This window comes from Bufo bufo, chromosome 1 (genome assembly GCF_905171765.1).
Source record: "Bufo bufo chromosome 1, aBufBuf1.1, whole genome shotgun sequence".
NCBI lineage: Eukaryota > Metazoa > Chordata > Amphibia > Anura > Bufonidae > Bufo > Bufo bufo.
The window spans coordinates 178,107,053-178,127,574 of NC_053389.1; the positions used below are offsets into that span (position 1 = coordinate 178,107,053).

Genomic DNA, 20,522 nt, shown 5'->3' on the forward strand with positions numbered 1-20,522 from the left:
TTTGCTGTGCACAGGAAAAGGACCTGTGGTGATGTCACTGCGCTCATCACATGGTCCGTCACATGATCCATTACCATGGTGATGGATCATGTGATGAGCACAGTGACGTCACCACAGGTCCTTTTCCTGTGCACAGCAAAGATGAAGACAGAAGAGAAGCCGGGCTGCGAACAAGTGGATTAAGGTGAGTTAAATTATTTAAAAAAACATTTTTAACCCCTCCAGTGCTATTTTACTAAGCATTCTGTATTAAGAATGCTATTATTTTCCCTTATAACCATGTTATAAGGGAAAATAATAAAGATCGGGTACCCATCCCGATCGTCTCCTAGCAACAGTGCGTGAAAAATCGCACCGCATCCGCACTTGCTTGCGGATGCTTGCGATTTTCACGCAGCCCTATTCACTTCTATGGGGCCTGCGTTGCGTGAAAAAACGCGCAAAGAGGAGCATGCTGCGATTTTCACGCAACGCACAAGTGATGCGTGAAAATCCCCGCTCATCTGCACAGCCCCATAGAAATGAATGGGTCCGGATTCAGTGCGGGTGCAATGCGTTCACCTCACGCATTGCACCTGCGCGGAAATCTCACCCGTGTGAAAGGGGCCTAAGGGAGGAATATGCCCCATTCACGTGCCTGGATAGCACAGAACCACCTAGGTTCCCCCAGCAAAACAAAGGTGTGAGAATGGGAGAAAGAGGTGACGTGGCCGAGACAAGGGTTTCCCAACATGTCTGCCGAAGGAATGCCTCCCCAAGCAGGGTCACCCCCTTCAGTGTACCACTCCTTGGGGAGGGCAGTTACACTGGGAGTCCTGACGCTGAGGTGACCCTAAGGCTGGCAGGAAACAAAAAAGATTTCAGGGTCTGCTGTGCTGCCTGTAAACCCGTAGGTATAATTAAATGCAGACCTGCCAAAGGTCCAAATCTTGTGTGCCTCCGCGTTTTTTCACGGACCCATTGACTTGAATGGGTCACCGAACCGTTGTCAGTCAAAAAAATAGGACAGGTCATATTTTTTTGACGGGCTGGAAACACGGATCACGGACGCGGATGACAAACGGTGCATTTTCCGAGTTTTCCATGGACCCATTGAAAGTCAATGGGTCCGCAGAAAATCACGGAAAACGGAACGGACGCACACAACGGTCGTGTGCATGAGGCCTATCTGAAACCATGTTGTCAGACGGACCCCACTGACGATAATAAAGGACTTTTTTTGTCTGTTGTTTTTAACTGGCCCCAGTCATGCAGATTGTTGCCCCTGCTCCTAGAGGCTCCGTTCACCCACCTCTGGCCACGCCCTGCTACACTAGATTGACAGGGGCCGGCATCGTTTGTCTCCTACCTCCGGCTGTGTCTGCAGTGTAAAAATCGCGCCTGCGCCGTCCTGTTCAGTATACGGCGCAGGCGCAGTGAGTGAAGGGCACTCGCCGGCTGCCAGCTTCCTCTCTGCGCCTGCGCCGAATACTGAACGGCGCGAGATCTTCCCAGAGCACAGGACCAGCAGGAGGAGGTGAAGGCTGCCTGGCCTTGTCAATCTAGTGTAGCAGAGCGTGGCCAGAGGTGGGAGAACGGAGCCTCTAGGTGCAGGAACAACGCCCTCCTCCTGCTCCTAGAGGCTAATTAGCATATTATTAAAGTTAGTTTTTCTCAATAAAGGCTTTAGGCAGTGAGATGGCACTAATATAGTTATGTTCAGCTGACATTGGCACATCGCTAATGTCAGCCAGCTTAATACCCATTTTTCAGGTGACAGAAACCCTTTAAGGTTTACACTAGCTCCTAGCTGATGTACATTCCAGTTCTGACACAAGGACTGGCCAAGAGGCAGCACTATAATTAGGAGCTGTGCGTCTCCTAACAACTACAGTGTATCTGACAGTAGTGTCACTGAAATGAATACTATTACTGGTGTATTCCTCCTTTAGACCAGTTTCATGTAATCATATTCCGTCTGGGAAAAACCGCTCCGTGTTGTAGATGTACTTGTATATCCTGGACTGAACACTACTCCTATAAAGTGAACTTGCAGTATAATAATGATATATGATGCTGTGAGTCTGCTGAACTGTAGTCACATAATGCTGTGACTCCAGTTCGGTAGACTCACGATGAGATGGGAATTCACAGCATCATAAATCATTATGATGCTGCGAGTTTACTTCAGAGGAACAGTGTTCAGTCTGGGAAATACATCTCCCAGTGTCTCCTGGAATTAAAATGCTCGTGCGAAATTGCCCTTAATGTATCGGATGGGTAACCACCACCAGTACACAGATGCTAAAATACACCCAGTGTCTACATGGCACAATGAGCTTCTTCTACCCTGGATAATAAGGTTTGGACGGATGAGTGTTCCTTTTACATTGTTACTCTAATGAAAGCAGCAGAAGTATCAGATTTGTATAATGGTATATATATTAGCTGAAATGAATCCATCCTTACATGTATGAGGCCTATAAATGGGAATTCCCACATCGTAACCAACTGTAAATACGTCAATGACTAAGTCCTCCTGAGATGGCACAGAACCAACGGCCCTGTGTTGGCTAATCACCAATGTTCTTCTCGTACTTTGGGTTTTCGCGCCAACTGAGGGTTGAATTGGGAGTTGTATCGTCGCTTTCTGTCGTCTATCTCCAGTTCTGGCGCTGGCTGGTCCTTTCTACCAGACAGCAGAGCCTCAGCACGCGCTCTCTCTGCAGCTTCTCTCTTCAACCGCTCTTGCCTCAGCTGTTCCATGGATGGTTTGGATCCCCTGTGTGGTTGAAGAGAGTGAAATCAGCAGCCATTACTGCAGCTTTACACCTCTAAACATTCACTAATCTTATATTTGTTACTTTCCACAGAAAGATTCAATACTATACGAGGCATAACATTAAAACAAAAAAGATTACAAAAATCATATTGCGTCAAAAGAGGGCCTAGAGTGCAAGATGTGGAAAGTATGCCTTCATAGAAGGAGAGGAGCAAAGGAACACCCATCCTATTCTACAGAGTCAGGCTACATGCACACGACCGGTGTGTGTTTTGCGGTCCGCAAAACAAGGATGGCGTCCGTGTGCGTTCCGCAATTTGAGGAACAGCACGGACAGCCTTTAATATAACTGCCTATTCTTGTCCGCAAAGCGCAGACAAGAATAGGACATGTTATTTTTTTTTTGGGCGGATTACGCAACGGAGCAACATTGATGTGAATGGGTCCAAGTCGCCAAAACTGCAACTCGGATGCGGACCAAAACAACGGCCGTGTGCATGAGGCCTCAAGCTGAAGTAAATTAAAGGGGTTGTCCAAGTTATTTTTATTGATGACCTATCCTCAGGATAGGTCATCAATATCAGATTGACGGGGGGGGGGGTCTAACACCCTGGCCGATCAGCTGGTTGAAGAGAGGGCGCGCACCGTGCCAGCGCTGCCTTCTTTTCATGTTTACCAGCTCTCTGTCTCAACAGCAGCGGTAAGCAGGTTTAATTACAAAAAGCCGTCCCATACCCATACCATTGTGCGCCGGAGCGATCTGCTGTTTCCTGGCCAGAAGGTGGTCGGGACCTGTGTCTCATCTCCCCTTAGTAACGACGAGGTGAGAAAAGCCCTTTAACACTTCATTACCAAAACTGCTGAATACTTTTTATAAAGACCAGTAGTAAAAATGATTTTTAGCCCAAAATGAGTAAAATGCAATCATAAAAAAAAAAATTTTTATTGTCCCTGAAGGTATCCATAGCTTGGGAGCAGCAAGGGATCAGGAAATAGGCTTTTTAAAACAATTGCGATGGCTGTACAATCCCTTAAAGGGGTATTCCCATCACAGACAATGGGGTATATAGCTAGGATATGCCCTCATTGTCTGATAGGTGCAGGACCCGCTCCTACAACGAGAATGGAGCAGGGAGAGCTGTGGCTGGAAGACCCCGGGGTCCGTCCACCACCAAGCGCTGCTCCCATAGAAGTGAATGGGAGCGCACCGCGCATGCGTGGCCCCTGCTCCCATTCATTTCTATGGGGCAGACGGAAGTAGCCGACCCAGTGCTCGGCTATTTTCGACGGCCCTATAGACATGAATGTAGGGTGGCTGCGCATGCGCAGTGCGCCCTCCGTTCATTTCCCCGCTCCATATTCACATTGTAGGTGCGGGTCCCATCAGACAATGGGGGCATATCCTAGCGATATGCCCCCATTGTTTGTGATGGGAATACCTCTTTAAACCCACTGGCCCAGATTTACTAATGTATCTGCATCAATTTGGTTTATCTAGGTCAGGGCTGGCCAACCTGCGGCTCTCCAGCTGTTGCAAAACTACAACTCCCAGCATGCCCAGACAGCCTACAACAGTGCATGGTGGGAATTGTAGTTTTACAATAGCTGGAGGGCCGCAGGTTGGCCAGCCCTGATCTAGGTGGTCAGGATTAGTAAATCTAGGCTACAGTTTGGGTCTTGTGAAACCAACCAATAAGGTACAGTTTATTTAATGCACCTATGTGGAGCCTCACTTACCCCTTCTTATCATTTCCTTTCTCCTTCACTTTCTTGTGCTCTTTTTTACCAGAGGGCCTCTTTTTCTCCCCCGTTTTCTTATGAAGGTATTTTTCCATTTCAGTCATAGGATCCAGCATCCGTTTCAGCTTTTCATCCTTTGCCGTATCATCTTTTTCCTTCTTTTGAGGAACAGGAACCTCTTGGTACCAGGGGCGACATGTCTGGGCTTCTGCTGCACTCTGTCCTAAGTAAGTCAGAATCCCCAAAGCTTTTTCTTGACGTTCCTAGGAGAACCAATATTTAAAATGAATACATTTTCTCCCGTAATAAATGGACAAACTCTGATCGAGCAGAAATCACCTTCTCTCTGCGTTTCTCTTCTTCATATTCCTTGTTTCCTTGGGTGGTCCCTTTGCCCTCCTGAACATCTTGAAATAAATTGATGTGGCCAGACTCTTCGTACACGTCCACCACTGTTGACCTGGCCGTAGATGTCTCTGGTAGTGACGAGCGAGCCTTTTTACGCAGAAAGTCAGTACGAGCCTGAAATATGAAATGGATACAGACAAATGATGTGATATACTAAAGGGGTATTCCAGTTACATCAAGTAATCCCCTATCCACAGTATAGGAGATAACTATTAGATCTGTGGGGGTGCTGAATGAAGCAGCAGGTCGAGCATGCCGCTCCATGCACCTCTACTATGAAACATACATATGAAGGATCTAATATTCCTTTGGGTAGGATCACATGGGACTGAAAATCGACAGATTTTATGCTGGAATTCCACTAAATAGCGCAGTTTTTGTTGCGGATTTCATTACAAAAATGCAATAGATTTGACACCGTTTTCACTTTTTGCAAAGGGTAAAATCCCCAATGAAAATCTGTAACGTAAATCGACAAGCGGCAGATTTAAAATCTGTACCGCAAATCAATTTCCAATGAAGAAGATTTTTATGCAGCATGTGGATGAGATTAAATGGCTGGAAGCAACCTGTCCTACAGTGTAAGCAGGGCTGGGCGCCTCCCCTGCAGAGCTGCCTAGGGAGGGGGGTTGAGGGGGCGAAGCTCTGGTACTTGCATATGCTACAAACTGGTGAGCGTTCCTGTCAGGCTGCTCAGCCATGATGATTAATGGTTGGAAGGATTGCATCATTTCCATCTATTGCGGAGCAGAGCCGTGAGGCCACGCTCCCTCCTCAGTCAGCTCTGCAAGTGGGGGCAACTAGTCCTAGTCAGATTGTAGGACAGGCTGCTGGCGGCCATTTTAACTCGTTCCTGGAGAACCCCTTTAAAAACATAATCTCATTTACTTTTTTCTGCTACTGTAAAACATGGAGAATTTTCCACATGCGATTCTGTGTCAGAAAATACACAGCGTATCTGCTACATGTGAGCATACCCTCAAAGGGCAAATCCAGCGTATCTCTGGGACAGTTAGTGAGCTCAGACCCAAATTGATTCTAGAACTGAAGGTGCTGCACCCTGAATCCCTCTGGTGCCAGCTGCATGGTGGATCGGGGTGAGCACCGCTGCAACATTAGGTTCAGTGGAGGGCAGTGCTGCCATATAAACAGCAGGAGAAATATCCGCCAAGTAATCCAACATATCCTGTGGGAAACCTTGCAGTAAGAGTTTTATTTCCCCGCAGCGCCACCTCATGGGGAATTAAGTATTACAGCTATTACCCATTCAAATCAATGGGCTGTCTGTGTAACGCCCAGGTCCGCAGAGAGAGACACTCTTTCTCTCCAATCTGACCAAGAGGTGAGGATCCTATACAGAAGACGTGCCTTTATTAAAGGGGTTGTCTGACTGTTTTATACTGATGACTAGTGTTCGGCATCTACAGTTCGGGTTATCAAAGAATCGCGTTATGGATTCCGCTACCACGGACCATAACGGAATTTAGAATCCATAACGCGATTCTTTGATAACCCGAACCCGAACTTTAGACGCCGAACTTAAAACACAAGTTAGCTCAACACTACTGATGACATATCTTCAGGATAGGTCCTCAGTATCTGATTGGTTGGGATGCTGGAAGTCGGACGCCCTCAGGTGAGCGCCATCGCCTCTTCCTAGGCCAGTGGCGTCACATTCATGAGGAGAGCATCCCCGGCTTCTTCAAACCGCTGATTGGCAGGGGGTGCCAGTACCCCCACCAATCACATCCTGAGGACCTATCCTGAGGAACTGGCGTTGCCTCTCATTACCCCTCCAGAATAATCATGGCTCGCCAGCCCCTCCTTCTGGTCACAACAGGTTATTATTATTATTGGGGACTGGATAACCTTATGGATACAGCCGTTTTGTTTTTAACTTGAACAGGAGGGTTGACACCACTTTTGGTAGTTTTTTGGGGAAAATGACTGATCTTTCTTGATATGGGCGGGGGGGGAGAGCAAAACAATGGTAACAGTGACAACTTTGACAATTAGGATGACGTTCAAAGCGATAAAATAGCAGGAACACCTTGATGCCTGATTCTGACCCACCTCTTGCTCTGCTAGCTCCGCCCTCTTCCCGCGCTGTCGCTCCTCCTCCGCGGCCTGGGCTTCATCTCTCCGCACTCGCGCAACGTTGTCCTTATTGCGCACATGCCAGCTCTTTTTCGGCAGGATATTCATCTTCGGGTCACGTGGTTAATACTCAGTAAGTAACAAGCCCCGCCCCTGTAGCCCCCCGGGCTGTACAAGTATTCAGCGGTGAGGTCTTCTTCCAGCGCTTGTTTACATTGTACGGGACTTCCTCGCCAAAAAAGGTGATGATTCGCTAGCGAGCCAAAACGTCATCATAACGCGCTACGCTTCTATTGGGAAATTGGTACAATCATGTGATCCCATAGAATCACGTGGGTGGAAGTCGTCAATTCGAACTGTTGGGTCGGCCATGTTTGATTTGGGAATGTTCAGCTTTGCCAGGATGGATTAGCTGCCAGCTATAATTCAGTCAGCTGCAGGGCACTGAGGCTGGTGCTGCTCTCACGAGAAGTTCAATATCTGTATTGGTTAAGTGAAAACATAAAAAGGAGAATTCCTACAGAAGAAAACGCAGTCCTCAACATGGCACAAAGAGTCCTGGTGACAGCTGAAGGGGTTATACATACTCAGGATGGCATTTTAATCACCCCTTTACCATCCGCACCCCCCAAAAAAATCCAAAGTCTGTGTGCCGTAAGGACCTTGTGATGTCACAGGGTCACATGACATGCTATAGTCACGTGGGTTTAAAGCAGCCGCAGGTTAATAGCTACATCAAATGGTCCTTCCTAGAGAAGAGCGAAGCTTCAGATGTTACATCATTACTTTGGATTAATACTGTTCGGAGATCCGTCCCTGTAGAGAATCAGAATGAATGGACTGGTCATCACTGATAGTTGTACACAGGGGAGGTGTTATCAGTGATTGATAGCATTCTCTGTGTAAGGGTGCACTCAGACGTCCGTATAAATGGATACGCATCCGTTCCGCAAATTTGCGGAACGGGTGCGGACCCATTCATTTCAATGAGACTGCAAAAGATGCGGACAGCACACCGTGTGCTGTCCGCATCCGTTGTTCTGTTCCGTGACCCCGCAAAAAAGATAGAGCATGTCCTATTCTTGTCCGCAACCGCAGACAAGCTTAGGCATTCTCTATATAGCGCTGGCCATGTGCGGTCCGCAAATTGCGGAACGTACACGGCCGGTATCCGTGTTTTGCGGATCCGCAATTTGCGGACTGCAAAACACTAACGGTCGTGTGAATGCACCCTTAGGCCTCCTGCACACAACCATTTTTTTTTTTTTCCATTTACGAGCCATTTTTTGTATGTCTGTATACGGTCCTTATACGGAACCATTCATTTTAATGGTTCCGCAAAAAAGGTTATGTACTCCGTATGCATTCCGTTTCCGTTTTTCCGTTTCGTTGAAAGATAGAACATGTACTATTATTGCCCGCAAATAACGATCCGTGGCTCCATCCAAGTCAATGGGTCAGCAAAAAAAACAGAATGCATACGGAATGCATCCATATGTCTTCCATATTCGTTCCGTTTTTGCGGAACCATCTATTGAAAATTTTATGCCCAGCCTAATTTTTTTGTGTACTTAAAATTGTTTTAACATTATTGTATGCTTCCGTTTCTGTTTGCGATTCGCAAAAAACGGATCACAAACGGGAACCAAACGGATCGGAAACACTACTGAAACAATTTTTTTTTTTAAACGGATCCGTTTAAAACGGACCGCAAAATCATACAGTTGTGTGCAGGAGTCCTAAGTGTGTATACAAAGGCCCCTTTCACACGGGCGAGTATTCCGCGCGGATGCGATGCGTGAGTTGAACGCATTGCACCCGCACTGAATACCGACCCATTCATTTCTATGGGGCTGTTCAGATGAGCGGTGATTTTCACGAATCACTTGTGCGTTGCGTGAAAATCGCAGCATGCTCTATATTCTACGTTTTTCACGCAACGCAGGCCCCATAGAAGTGAATGGGGTTGCGTGAAAATCGCAAGCATCCACAAACAAGTGCGGATGCGGTGCGATTTTCACGCACGGTTGCTAGGAGACGATCGGGATGGAGACCCGATCATTATTATTTTCCCTTATAACATGGTTATAAGGGAAAATAATAGCATTCTGAATACAGAATGCATAGTAAACTAGCGCTGGAGGGGTTAAAAAAATAATAATAATAATTTAACTCACCTTAGTCCACTTGATCGCGCTGCGTGGGATCTCCTTCTGTCTCCTTTGTTGAATAGGGCCTGTGGAGAGCATTAAATACAGTTACAGGACCTTTGATGACGTCACTCCGGTCATCACATGGTACGTCACATGATCTTTTACCATGGTGATGGGTCATGTGATGACCGGAATGACGTCACCAAAGGTCCTGTTGCTGCACAGAGATCAGATGAAACGAGAAGGAGATGCCGGGCCGCGAACAAGTGGACTAAGGTGAGTTAAATTTTTTTTTATTTTTTTTTAACCCCTCCAGTGCTATTTTACTATGCATTCTGTATTCAGAATGCTATTATTTTCCCTTATAACCATGTTATAAGGGAAAATAATACAATCTACAGAACTCCGATCCCAAGCCCGAACTTCTGTGAAGAAGTTCGGGTTTGGGTACCAAACACGTGCGATTTTTCTCATGCGAGTGCAAAACGCATTACAATGTTTTGCACTTGTGCAGAAAAATCGCGGGTGTTCCCGTAACGCACCCACACATTTTCCCGTAACGCCCGTGTGAAAGAGGCCAAAGAGATAGCTGTCAGTCACTGAAAGCTGTACACAGGGGAAGTGTTATCAGTGACTGATAGCATTCTCTGTGAAGACCTCTTGCACTCGAAAGTATTTTTTTCCTGTTTACGTTCCGTTTTTTGCGTTCCGTATATGGACTGTATACAGAACCATTCATTTCAATAGATCCGCAAAAAAGCGGAAGGTACTCCGTATGCCTTCCGTTTCTGTATTTCTGTTCCGTTCAAAGATAGAACATGTCCTATTATTGTCCACATAACGGACAAGGATAGTACCGTTCTATCAGGGGCCAGCTGTTCCGTTCCACAAAAAACGAAATGCACATGGACGTCATCCGTATTTTTTGCGGACCGCAAAATACTGAAAAAGCCATACAGTCGTGTGCAAGAGGCCTAAGGCTAGTTTCACACTAGCGGCAGTGGACTCCGGCAGGCTGTTCCGGCCTGTGCTCCTCCACACATGCTTAAAGTCAAGGGGACAGCGGCCTCCTTGCTTCAAGTCACGGTAACCACGCCCCCTTCCCTGCCCCTTCACTGTGACTGGCCCCTTCACTGCTCATGGTCGTGACTCCTGGACCCGCATGCTGTTGCCGCGGTCTGGTCTTTTTATCAATCACAGGTGAGGGCTGAAGTATATGGCCTCACGTGTGGTTGCCACTGGCAACAGGATGTTATTCACAGTATAGCGTCCTGAGCTGTTGCTAGGCAGCTTGCTGTTAAGGGCATGCGGTTGCACCTGGCAACCTGTCTTTGTAGGTGTTCCTTTTGTCTGTATGGTGTGCACTGTGACATTTTCCCTTCACTTGCGGTTGCTCGCGGTAACGTGTGGTGTTCTGTGCATGTGGTGGCAGTGTCTCGGCCTTCTGGCTGGTTCCCAGGACATGGTTGCCACGCATGCCAATGCCGGCGGTAACAGGTGGAGTGTGGTGTTTATGTGTGTATTTCCCTTTAAGTGGTTTCCGTTCTTTGCCTGGTGTAGGAAGGGTTAACTCCCTTCTTAGTGTGTGAACACTGATATTACTGTAGGGGAAAGCTTGGGATCTAGTGATCACCAGTCAGTGTGGTTTACTATAAGTACAGTGACTGAGTCACACCACACAAAAACAAAAGTTTTAGATTTTAGAAAAACAGACTTTTCTAAAATTAGATTAGTGGTATACGAGTCCCTATCAGATTGGAACAGTTTCATTGGAGTCCAGGAGAAATGGGACTACTTAAAAGTGGCACTATTGAAGGCAACAGAAAATTGCATTAGGCTTGTCAGTAAAAGCAAAAAAAGGAAGAGACCACTGTGGTACTCAGCAGAAGTGGCCAAAATCATTAAAAACAAAAATATAGCATTTAGGAATTATAAAAAAAAAAAAAAACGAGGATGACAGGCAAATTTATAAGATTAGGCAGAGAGAGGCCAAACAAGTTATAAGAGCTTCTAAAGCACAGGCAGAAGAGAAATTAGCTCAGTCAGGGAAAAAAGGCGATAAGGCATTCTTCAGATACATAAATGAAAAAAGGAAACTAAAACAAGGAATTACCAAATTAAAAACAAAAGAAGGAAGGTATATGGAAGAAGATAAAGAACTAGCTGACTGCCTCAATGAATATTTCTGTTCAGTTTTTACAAAGGAAAATGAAGGAGAAGGACCTCAGTTAGGAAAGAAGACTAATGAATCTTTTGATGCATGTGTCTTTACAGAGGAAAAGGTTCTAAGTCAGTTGTCTAAAATTAATACAAATAAGTCACAGGGGCCTGATGGGATACACCCAAAGCTATTAAAAGAGCTCAGCGGTGAACTAGCAAAACCATTAACAGATTTATTTAACCAATCACTGGCAACAGGAGTCGTCCCAGAAGATTGGAAATTAGCAAATGTTGTGCCCATTCACAAGAAAGGTAGTAGGGAGGAATCGGGCAACTATAGGCCAGTAAGCCTGACATCAATAGTGGGGAAATTAATGGAAACCATACTTAAGGAGAGGATTGTGGAACATCTAAAATCCCATGGATTGAAAGATGAAAAACAGCATGGGTTTACTTCAGGGAGATCATGTCAAACTAATCTTATTGATTTTTTTGATTGGGTGACTAAAATAATAGATGGAGGAGGTGCTGTAGACATCGCTTATCTAGACTTTAGTAAGGCTTTTGATACTGTCCCACATAGAAGGCTTATCAATAAAGTGCAGTCTTTGGGCTTGGACTCCCATATTGTTGAATGGATTAGGCAGTGGCTGAGGGACAGGCAACAGAGGGTTGTAGTCAATGGAGTATATTCAGACAAAGGTCTTGTTACCAGTGGGGTACCTCAGGGATCTGTTCTGGGACCCATATTGTTTAATATCTTTATCAGCGAAATTTCAGAAGGCCTCGATGGTAAGGTGTGTCTTTTTGCTGATGACACAAAGATTTGTAACAGGGTTGATGTTCCTGGAGGGATACACCAAATGGAAAAGGACTTAGGAAAACTAGAGGAATGGTCAAAAATATGGCAACTAAAACTTAATGTTGATAAGTGCAAGATAATGCACCTGGGACGTAAAAACCCAAGAGCAGAATATAAAATCAGTGATACAGTCCTAACCTCAGTATCTGAGGAAAGTGATTTAGGGATCATTATTTCAGAAGACTTAAAGGTAGGCAGACAATGTCACAGAGCAGCAGGAAATGCTAGCAGAATGCTTGGGTGTATAGCAAGAGGAATTACCAGTAGAAAGAGGGAGGTGCTCATGCCGCTCTACAGAGCACTAGTGAGACCTCATTTGGAGTATTGTGCGCAGTACTGGAGGCCATATCTCCAGAAGGATATAGATACTCTAGAGAGAGTTCAGAGAAGAGCTACTAAGCTGGTACATGGATTGCAGGATAAAACTTACCAGGAAAGATTAAAGGACCTTAACATGTATAGCTTGGAAGAAAGACGAGACAGAGGGGATATGATAGAAACTTTTAAATACATAAAGGGAATCAACAAGGTAAAAGAGGAGAGAATATTTAAAAGAAGAAAAACTGCTACAAGAGGACATCGTTTTAAATTAGAGGGGCAAAGGTTTAAAAGTAATATCTGGAAGTATTACTTTACTGAGAGTAGTGGATGCATGGAATAGCCTTCCTGCAGAAGTGGTAGCTGCAAATACAGTGGAGGAGTTTAAGCATGCATGGGATAGGCATAAGGCCATCCTTCATATAAGATAAGGGCCGAGGGCTATCCATAGTATTCAGTATATTGGGCAGACTAGATGGGCCAAATGGTTATTATCTGCCGACACATTCTATGTTTCTATGTCTGTGTGGGTGTGGCTACTTGGGCTATTTAGCTTCCGCTGGATTCCTGTAGCTGAGGGGTACTTCAGCCATGTTTATGCTGGAGTCAGCCTCCTGGTATTATACCATCTGTCCAGTGAGGGCCACCCTTGTGGTCATAAGTAATGTTTAGACATAGATGTTTTTATCTTATTATATGTCTAGTGGTGTCTCTATGTTTATTGCAGCTTATGGTTTCTGGGTTCCTGTGTGATTTGTGTGTGTGCTGTGTCCTTTTGTATTTGGTGTGGACATTAGCACTTGTGCACGGGTTCCAGTCTGTGGCAGGTAGGTGTTGTACTAGTTTCACTACCTGCCATTGCCATCTGCTGTATATGTTCCCCATTCCTTGCAGCTTGGCCAGTGAGACCCCTGTTCATCCGTGCCTAGGTGGAACAGGTCGTCTTACCCTGCTCCTAGTTCCAGGGCTATCCTGAGGGCTAGTAGGGACCCTAGGTTCCGGAGTATGAGCCCTCCTACCATCAGGGTTGGCTCATACAGCTAGGAGTCAGGGTCAGATTTACGGACGCTATAGGAGGTGACCTGCTCCCTGTTTCCTGTCCTGGCCCAGCAGCTACCCTTTATTATTGACACCACAAGGCTGAGGGTTTACCCCACCCTCAGCCGTGACAAGCGTTGGGCAAAGCTAGCCAAACTGCCGGCTGTCAGTCACAGCGAAGGGGCAGGGAAGGGGGCGTGGTTATCTTGACTTGAAGCAAGGAGGCTGCTGCCCCCTTGACTTCAAGCATGTGTGGAGAAGCGCGTCGGGCGGGGGATGAAAGAACGTTTTCTGAGCTGCCGCATCGGCCTTCAGGAAGAAAATTTTCATCGGAAACACGCTGCTGGCTACTGTCAGGTACTGCTGGTGGCGTGGGATGGTTTTTGGAGGTGACAGGTTCCCTTTAAGAGGCATCTGCATCTCACTCACTCCCACTCCGGCGCAGAGGGATGAAGACTAATGTATGATAAATGTCCTTCATGTATTGACGAGGAGTGTGGTCTCCTAGGTACACAGCAGCCCAGAGGTGGGGGGAAGGCATGCACTCTCCTCAGCAAAGTTATAAATGATTCCAGATGCTGCCTATGCATAATAATCTGTAATATTTAGCAGTTTACACTTCTCACATCACAAAGTGATGATAAATGTGGGTGGGTTTAGTGTAAGGGAGGGACCACCTGTGGACTGTAAGACTTACGGTAATTTGCTCCAGAAATTGGCAACCTACATGTTGTAGCAGAAATCTCTTCCTGCATAGATTTCCACTTTTGACATAGTTATAGATACACCAGGTTTATTAAGAGGCATGCTCCCCTTCATAAATTTTGTACATCTTACGACAAATTAGTTTAGTTTAAGACTAGTGAATAAAGCGCTATTCTAGCAGATCACTTTCGGTGAGTCTCCTGGATTTTCTGATCACTCCTTTTAGTCAAATGGCTTAGTATCTTTTTGTACTATTTTGGCTAATAGGAAAGCAGATCTGTCCCTATACCGCTGGGACCCGCACCTATATCGGGAACGGAGCCCTGCAAGGTGGTGGCTGGAGGACTCCGGTCCGGCCACCACCAAGCGCGCTCCCCATAGAAGTTAATAGGAGCGCACCGCGCATGACCGGCCACCGCTCCCATTGACTTCTATGGGCCTGACGGAATAGCCAGCTATTTTCACTGGCCCCATAGAAAATGAATGGAGGGCGGCTGCGCATGTGCACTGCGCCCTCCAATACATTCGGGGCTCCATTCTTGATATAGGTGGGGGTGCCGGCGGTGGGACCCGCGCCTGTCAGACAATGGGGGCATATCCTAGCGATATGCCCCCATTGTCTGTGATGGGACAGCCCCTTTTATGTCCTCATACTATGCTAGGGATTCTCCACCCTTTTGGCTTTTTTCTTTAAAGGCACACTACCATCATTTCTTTTTTTTTTATCACATATTAACAGCCTATATGTGAATATTCTATATGCTTTTTTTTTTGCAAAAAAAAATAAAACGGGTGGATGGTTTTCTGGATATCACTACTTTCTCTACTACCTCTGCTTCTTGTCCTGACTCCTCAGGACAGAGATACAGTTAAATGCTGCAGCAGGGCACAGGAGCAATGTCTCTCTGCCCCACCATTCCCTTTGATAAAAGCTTTGGGCCTAATGCCTGTACCCTACAACAGGTCAGCGCAAGCGGCACAGGCAGGATAATGGGTCAGGGGGGGGGGGGGGGCGAGTCATTATTATAACTGTGGGAAGCACTATGGGGACATTTGTTCTACTGGGGGCACTAAAAAGGGGTATGTTTTGTACAGCCACATGTTATAAGGAGCATTTTTATGTACTGGCACATGTTAGAGGGAGCATTTTTTGTACTGGCACACATTATAACGGATATTTTTTCTACTGGCGTGCATTATAAAGGGAATTTTTGTTCTGGACCACATATGGGGTTATATTTTGAACTGGTTCATATTATAAGGGGGCATTTTCTGTACTGGCACACAATAATGGGGCATTTTTGTACTGGCATACATTGTAATGGTGTATTTTTTGTACTGGCACGCATTATAAGGGAATATTTTTTGTACTGGTACAGATTAGGGGGCATTGTTTTCACTGGCACATATTATAAGGGGACTTATAAACTACATAAACTAGTGACATAGCCCCTTACCAGAATGCTGGGTCATTTTTTTTATTACTATAATTGTAATTTTGTATTGGCTCACACACCTCACAACATGCACCAGGTGCTCACTTTCAACGGCAACACCTAATGCCGGTACAAAAAATATATAGAAAAAACAACAGACTGAAAGGGAACTTCATCTAATGTATGAGGATGTCCCTTTGTTTATTAGCATATGGATATCCTTATGCATGTGTTACTAATTATGTGCTTGCAATTGTGTGCATAATTCTTTTTTGACAATCAAGAGTCCAGTTACTAACTCATAACTTGCAATTAACCATATGTGCTGATCAAATACATTAGTCCATCGTATTTGTGGCCGTGAGTGACTAGAGATCAGGCCAGTAGAGATGGCCTTGCGGTTTGCCCGGCGGTCGTTTCGCGGCGAACTTTGCGTGTTCGCGATTCGCCGAACATGCGAACATATGGAGAAATTCGCGCCCGCCATATTCTTTTACATTATGAAGAACTTTGACCCTTGACACATCCATCAGGTGGTACAGGACAGCCAATTGAGACATTTCAGCACATGGACATACCCCCTACCTTATAAATAAACCTGATCTGGCCGCCATTTTACATTCTGTGTTTTGCCAGTGTAGGGAGAGGTTGCTGTGTGGAGCAGGGACAGACTGTTAGGGACGCCAAACGCTAGCTAATAGGGCCACAAAAGTAATTTTAAGGACTAGTATAGGTGTGCTATCGATAGGTGTGATACACAGAGGGGTGCGATATACAGTACAGACCAAAAGTTTGGACACACCTTCTCATTCAAAGAGTTTTCTTTATTTTCATGACTATGAAGGCATCAAAACTATGAATTAACACATGTGGAATTATATACATAACAAACAAGTGTGAAACAACTGAAAATATGTCATATTCTAACGCAAAATACAAATGCAATAGCACTCTGCAACCAGCACTCTGCCCTGCCTCTATGCTGGATGAGGCATTGGTGTACATTTTGGCCATATAACAAGTGCTTCAAGAGGTAGTCCCCTGAAATGGTCTTCCAACAGTCTTGAAGGAGTTCCCAGAGATGCTTAGCACTTGTTGGCCCTTTTGCCTTCACTCTGCGGTCCAGCTCACCCCAAACCATCTCGATTGGGTTCAGGTCCGGTGACTGTGGAGGCCAGGTCATCTGGCGCAGCACCCCATCTCTCTCCTTCATGGTCAAATAGCCCTTACTTTCAAAGTGTTCCCAATTTTTCGGCTGACTGACTGACCTTCATTTCTTAAAGTAATGATGGCCACTCGTTTTTCTTTACTTAGCTGCTTTTTTCTTGCCATAATACCAACAGTCTATTCAGTAGGACTATCAGCTGTGTATCCACCTGACTTCTCCTCAACGCAACTGATGGTCCCAACCCCATTTATAAGGCAAGAAATCCCACTTATTAAACCTGACAGGGCACACCTGTGAAGTGAAAACCATTTCAGGGGACTACCTCTTGAAGCTCATCAAGAGAATGCCAAGAGTGTGCAAAGCAGTAATCAAAGCAAAAGGTGGCTACTTTGAAGAACCTAGAATATGACATATTTTCAGTTGTTTCACACTTGTTTGTTATGTATATAATTCCACATGTGTTAATTCATAGTTTTGATGCCTTCAGTGTGAATTTACAATTTTCATAGTCATGAAAATAAAGAAAACTCTTTGAATGAGAAGGTGTGTCCAAACTTTTGGTCTGTACTGTACTTATACTTTTATAATGAGTCAAAAACACATAGATCTATATAGTGATCACCTGGAAGTCAGGGGGCTAGGGTCTAGGGGCTTACTAGGGCCATTTTTATATAGGGTAAGGTTCCGGACGGGGTCGCTCTTATCAGGGCGGGTGGTCTGTGGTTAGGCTATCAGGGCCAGAATAGCACCCCCCTGTAGGGCAATATCAGGGACAGTTCTTTGACCACCCTGTCCTTCAATACCACATCATCATCTAGCCCAGGGATAGATGGTTTTTGCTTTCCCTCCGGGATTCATGGATGTGCACTGGAACATGTGGTAGGACATATGGTTTCTGATTTGGTGCCGCCGAGCACCTGTTTTAGTGCCGCAGAGCACTTGTTATTGTCTACCACATCTATGCTTTTTGCTTAAAGGGGTTCTGCACTTTGTTTTAACTGATGATCTATACTCTGGATAAAATCTTGTTTGAGAAGGCAGCGGCGCTTCAGCAGCGCCGCGGCCTTCTCGCTGTTTACCGCTGGCCCAGTAACGTCACAACTAGTATCAACTAGCGTGGGCGGGGCTAAGCTCTGTTCACTTGAATGGATACTAGTCGTGACATCACTGGGCCAGCGGTAAACAGTGAGGAGGCCGCGCCGCTGCCTTCTCCAACAGCTGATCGGCGGGGGTCCTGGGTGTCGGACCCCTGCCGATCAGATGCTGATGATCTATCCAGAGGATAGATCATCAGTTAAAACAAAGTGCAGAACTCCTTTAACTTTAATATCTTTTCCATTCATACGTCCGCAAAATGGGTCCGCATCCGTTCCGCAATTTTGCGGAACGGATGCAGACCCATTCATGTTCAATGGGGCCGGAATGTGCTGTGCGATGCTCTGCGCTGGGGACTCCAAGATGGCGTTCGGTCCGGATGTCTAGAAGCTCAAGTTCTCGCAAATCTCTTGAGCTCCTTCTCCCTGGCTAAGAGCGGGGCGCTGCGATTGGATGCGCTCGCTGCCAGGGAGAGCATAACCGCGCCCACCAGAACTTAGAGAACAACGCCTACTATAACTTCATCGCCTCATTTGCATATGAGGCGACGAAACTAACGGAGAGCGTAGCGGCCGAATGGGGGCTCCATTTTAAAAAAAAGTGTCCGGACATCAGTGAGAGCAGCCCCATAAGGTCCTATAAGAATTTAACCCACTATTTTCTGATGAAAGTTCCTCTTTAAACTCTTGTAATAAAGCTTTAGTGCATGCCAATGAATCCTGATATTCATTAGCTCAATGTCAAGACTTCACCCTCTGTTTCGATCACAACCCGTCTTCATCCAGGTCTGTTCTCCCATGCTTCTCCGCCACACGGCACAAAACCAGTCAGAGCACTAGGTTGTGTGCTGTGCCAGTGGGCAGGAAGGGCGTGGGGGGAGCGGAGCAAATAGAAGATTAGCACTGATTGGCTGTGGCTCAGCCAATCATTGTTAGATGTCATTTCAACACCGCCTCCTGGCTCGGCACTGTGTTTGACTAAAGAAGAGCAGCTCTGGACAGTGCCACCCAAAAAGTTCAATGTCTTCATCTTGCATCTCCTTGGTTCAACGGATAGCCAGTGAGATGCAGCTTGTCTCAGTTCAGCAAATAGCATGTATCATGTACAGAAAGTTAATATAAGGCACTTACTAATGTATTGTTATCATCCATATTGCCTCCTTTGCCAGCTAGTTAAATTTGTCTATTACATTATACACTGCTCGTTTCCATGGCTACAACCATCCTGCAATCCAGCAGTGGTGTTGGGACCACGGGAGTATGCATAGTGCAGCACTTTTCTCTATAGTGTGCAAGCATGGCCACCGCTGATGGATTTCAGGGTGGTTGTAACCATGGAAACAAGCAGTGTACAATGTGATGGAAAAATGAAGCAAGCCACGAAAGAAGGCAATACATTATTAAGTTGTTTTTATTCACTTTCTCTACATGATAAATGCTATTTGCTGAAGTGACACAACCCCTTTAAATACTGATGACCTATCTTCTGTTTGAGAAGGCAGTAGCACTCACAGTAGCGCCACAACTATCTCTCAGCTTTCCCTAGGCCGAGTGATGACACGTTCATCAGTTCCATGGCCTATGAGCAGGCCAGCACTCTAGAGGTGAATGGGGCGTAGCTGCGATAACAAGCACAACCGCTGTACAATGTACGGCACTGTTCTTGGTAAACTGAGAGAAGGCCATGGCAATCACAGGAGCACCGATGCCTTCTCAAACAGCTGATCGGAGGGGGTCCCAGGTGTTGGACCCTCACCGATCAGATACTTGTGACCTATCCGGATGTTGGTATTAAACAAAACAAAGATTAATAAAAGAAAGACGGATGGCAGCCATAAAAAGTGATGAATTTCAGCTTAGCATAAGTCATCAATTTATTTCTAAGAAGTGCCAAGTGATCCAGTCACACTTCTTGATCCTGTACATGTCCATATGAGATGTATGATATGATATATGATTTCAACAAAAGTCAATATCATTAAACGTTTAACTATATATACATATATACACAATCACTGGTTTCAGAAAACGGTGTTGGTGTGGCATTTTTGCTAACATATCTCCTGAATTATAACGGTGGGATTATTATTAATTGATCAGTATACAGCAGGGAATGTGATGTCACCCAGTAAATTAAGTCCATACAGTCCATGGTGTAATATACACTTGATGGCTCCTCAGGGGTGGGACTGTCACAATGCATTAAAGTTACAGTCTAATGGGCTGTTAGCAATAACATTGCAGTTACAAATATGTCAAACATATGACTTATATTCATGTCTTATATGGTATGACTTGCTGGAATATAACATCCACTTTAGATTGTTGAAGCTTGTGAATATCCTCATTGATGCTCTTGAATCTGGCTTTACTGGTATGCCTGATTCAGTAATATCTTTCTGCTTCTTTCCTAGAAGAAATAAAATAGAAGCATGAATGTAGTAACAGTGGGGAAGCTGTATTAACCTCTTAAAGGGAATCTGACAGCAGTTGTGTTCATGCTAAACCATTGACAGGGTATTGGGAAGCAGTAGATACATAGACATACCCATTGTGGACCAGTAGCAATGCGAATATGAACT

At 45.5% G+C, this 20,522-nt stretch overlaps 2 protein-coding genes across 2 annotated transcripts in view; both read right to left on the reverse strand.

Moving 5' to 3' along the window:
* Positions 1–1,806: 1,806 nt before the first annotated feature.
* LENG1 (leukocyte receptor cluster member 1) lies at positions 1,807–7,592 on the reverse strand. Its single transcript, XM_040432701.1, has 4 exons — positions 6,983–7,592; positions 4,841–5,023; positions 4,499–4,764; positions 1,807–2,761 (listed from the first exon to the last, which is right to left on the reverse strand). The coding sequence occupies exons 1-4, from the start codon at positions 7,112–7,114 to the stop codon at positions 2,557–2,559; spliced, it is 786 nt and encodes a 261-aa protein (XP_040288635.1). The 5' UTR covers positions 7,115–7,592; the 3' UTR covers positions 1,807–2,556.
* Positions 7,593–19,796: 12,204 nt separating this feature from the next.
* The window catches only part of TMC4 (transmembrane channel like 4), an 83,600-nt gene continuing 82,874 nt past the window's right edge, over positions 19,797–20,522 (reverse strand). Inside the window, exon 16 of the mRNA XM_040432714.1 lies at positions 19,797–20,350. Within this exon, the coding sequence (XP_040288648.1) occupies positions 20,309–20,350 (42 nt within the window). The 3' untranslated portion in view covers positions 19,797–20,308. The remainder of the gene's footprint in view (positions 20,351–20,522) is intronic.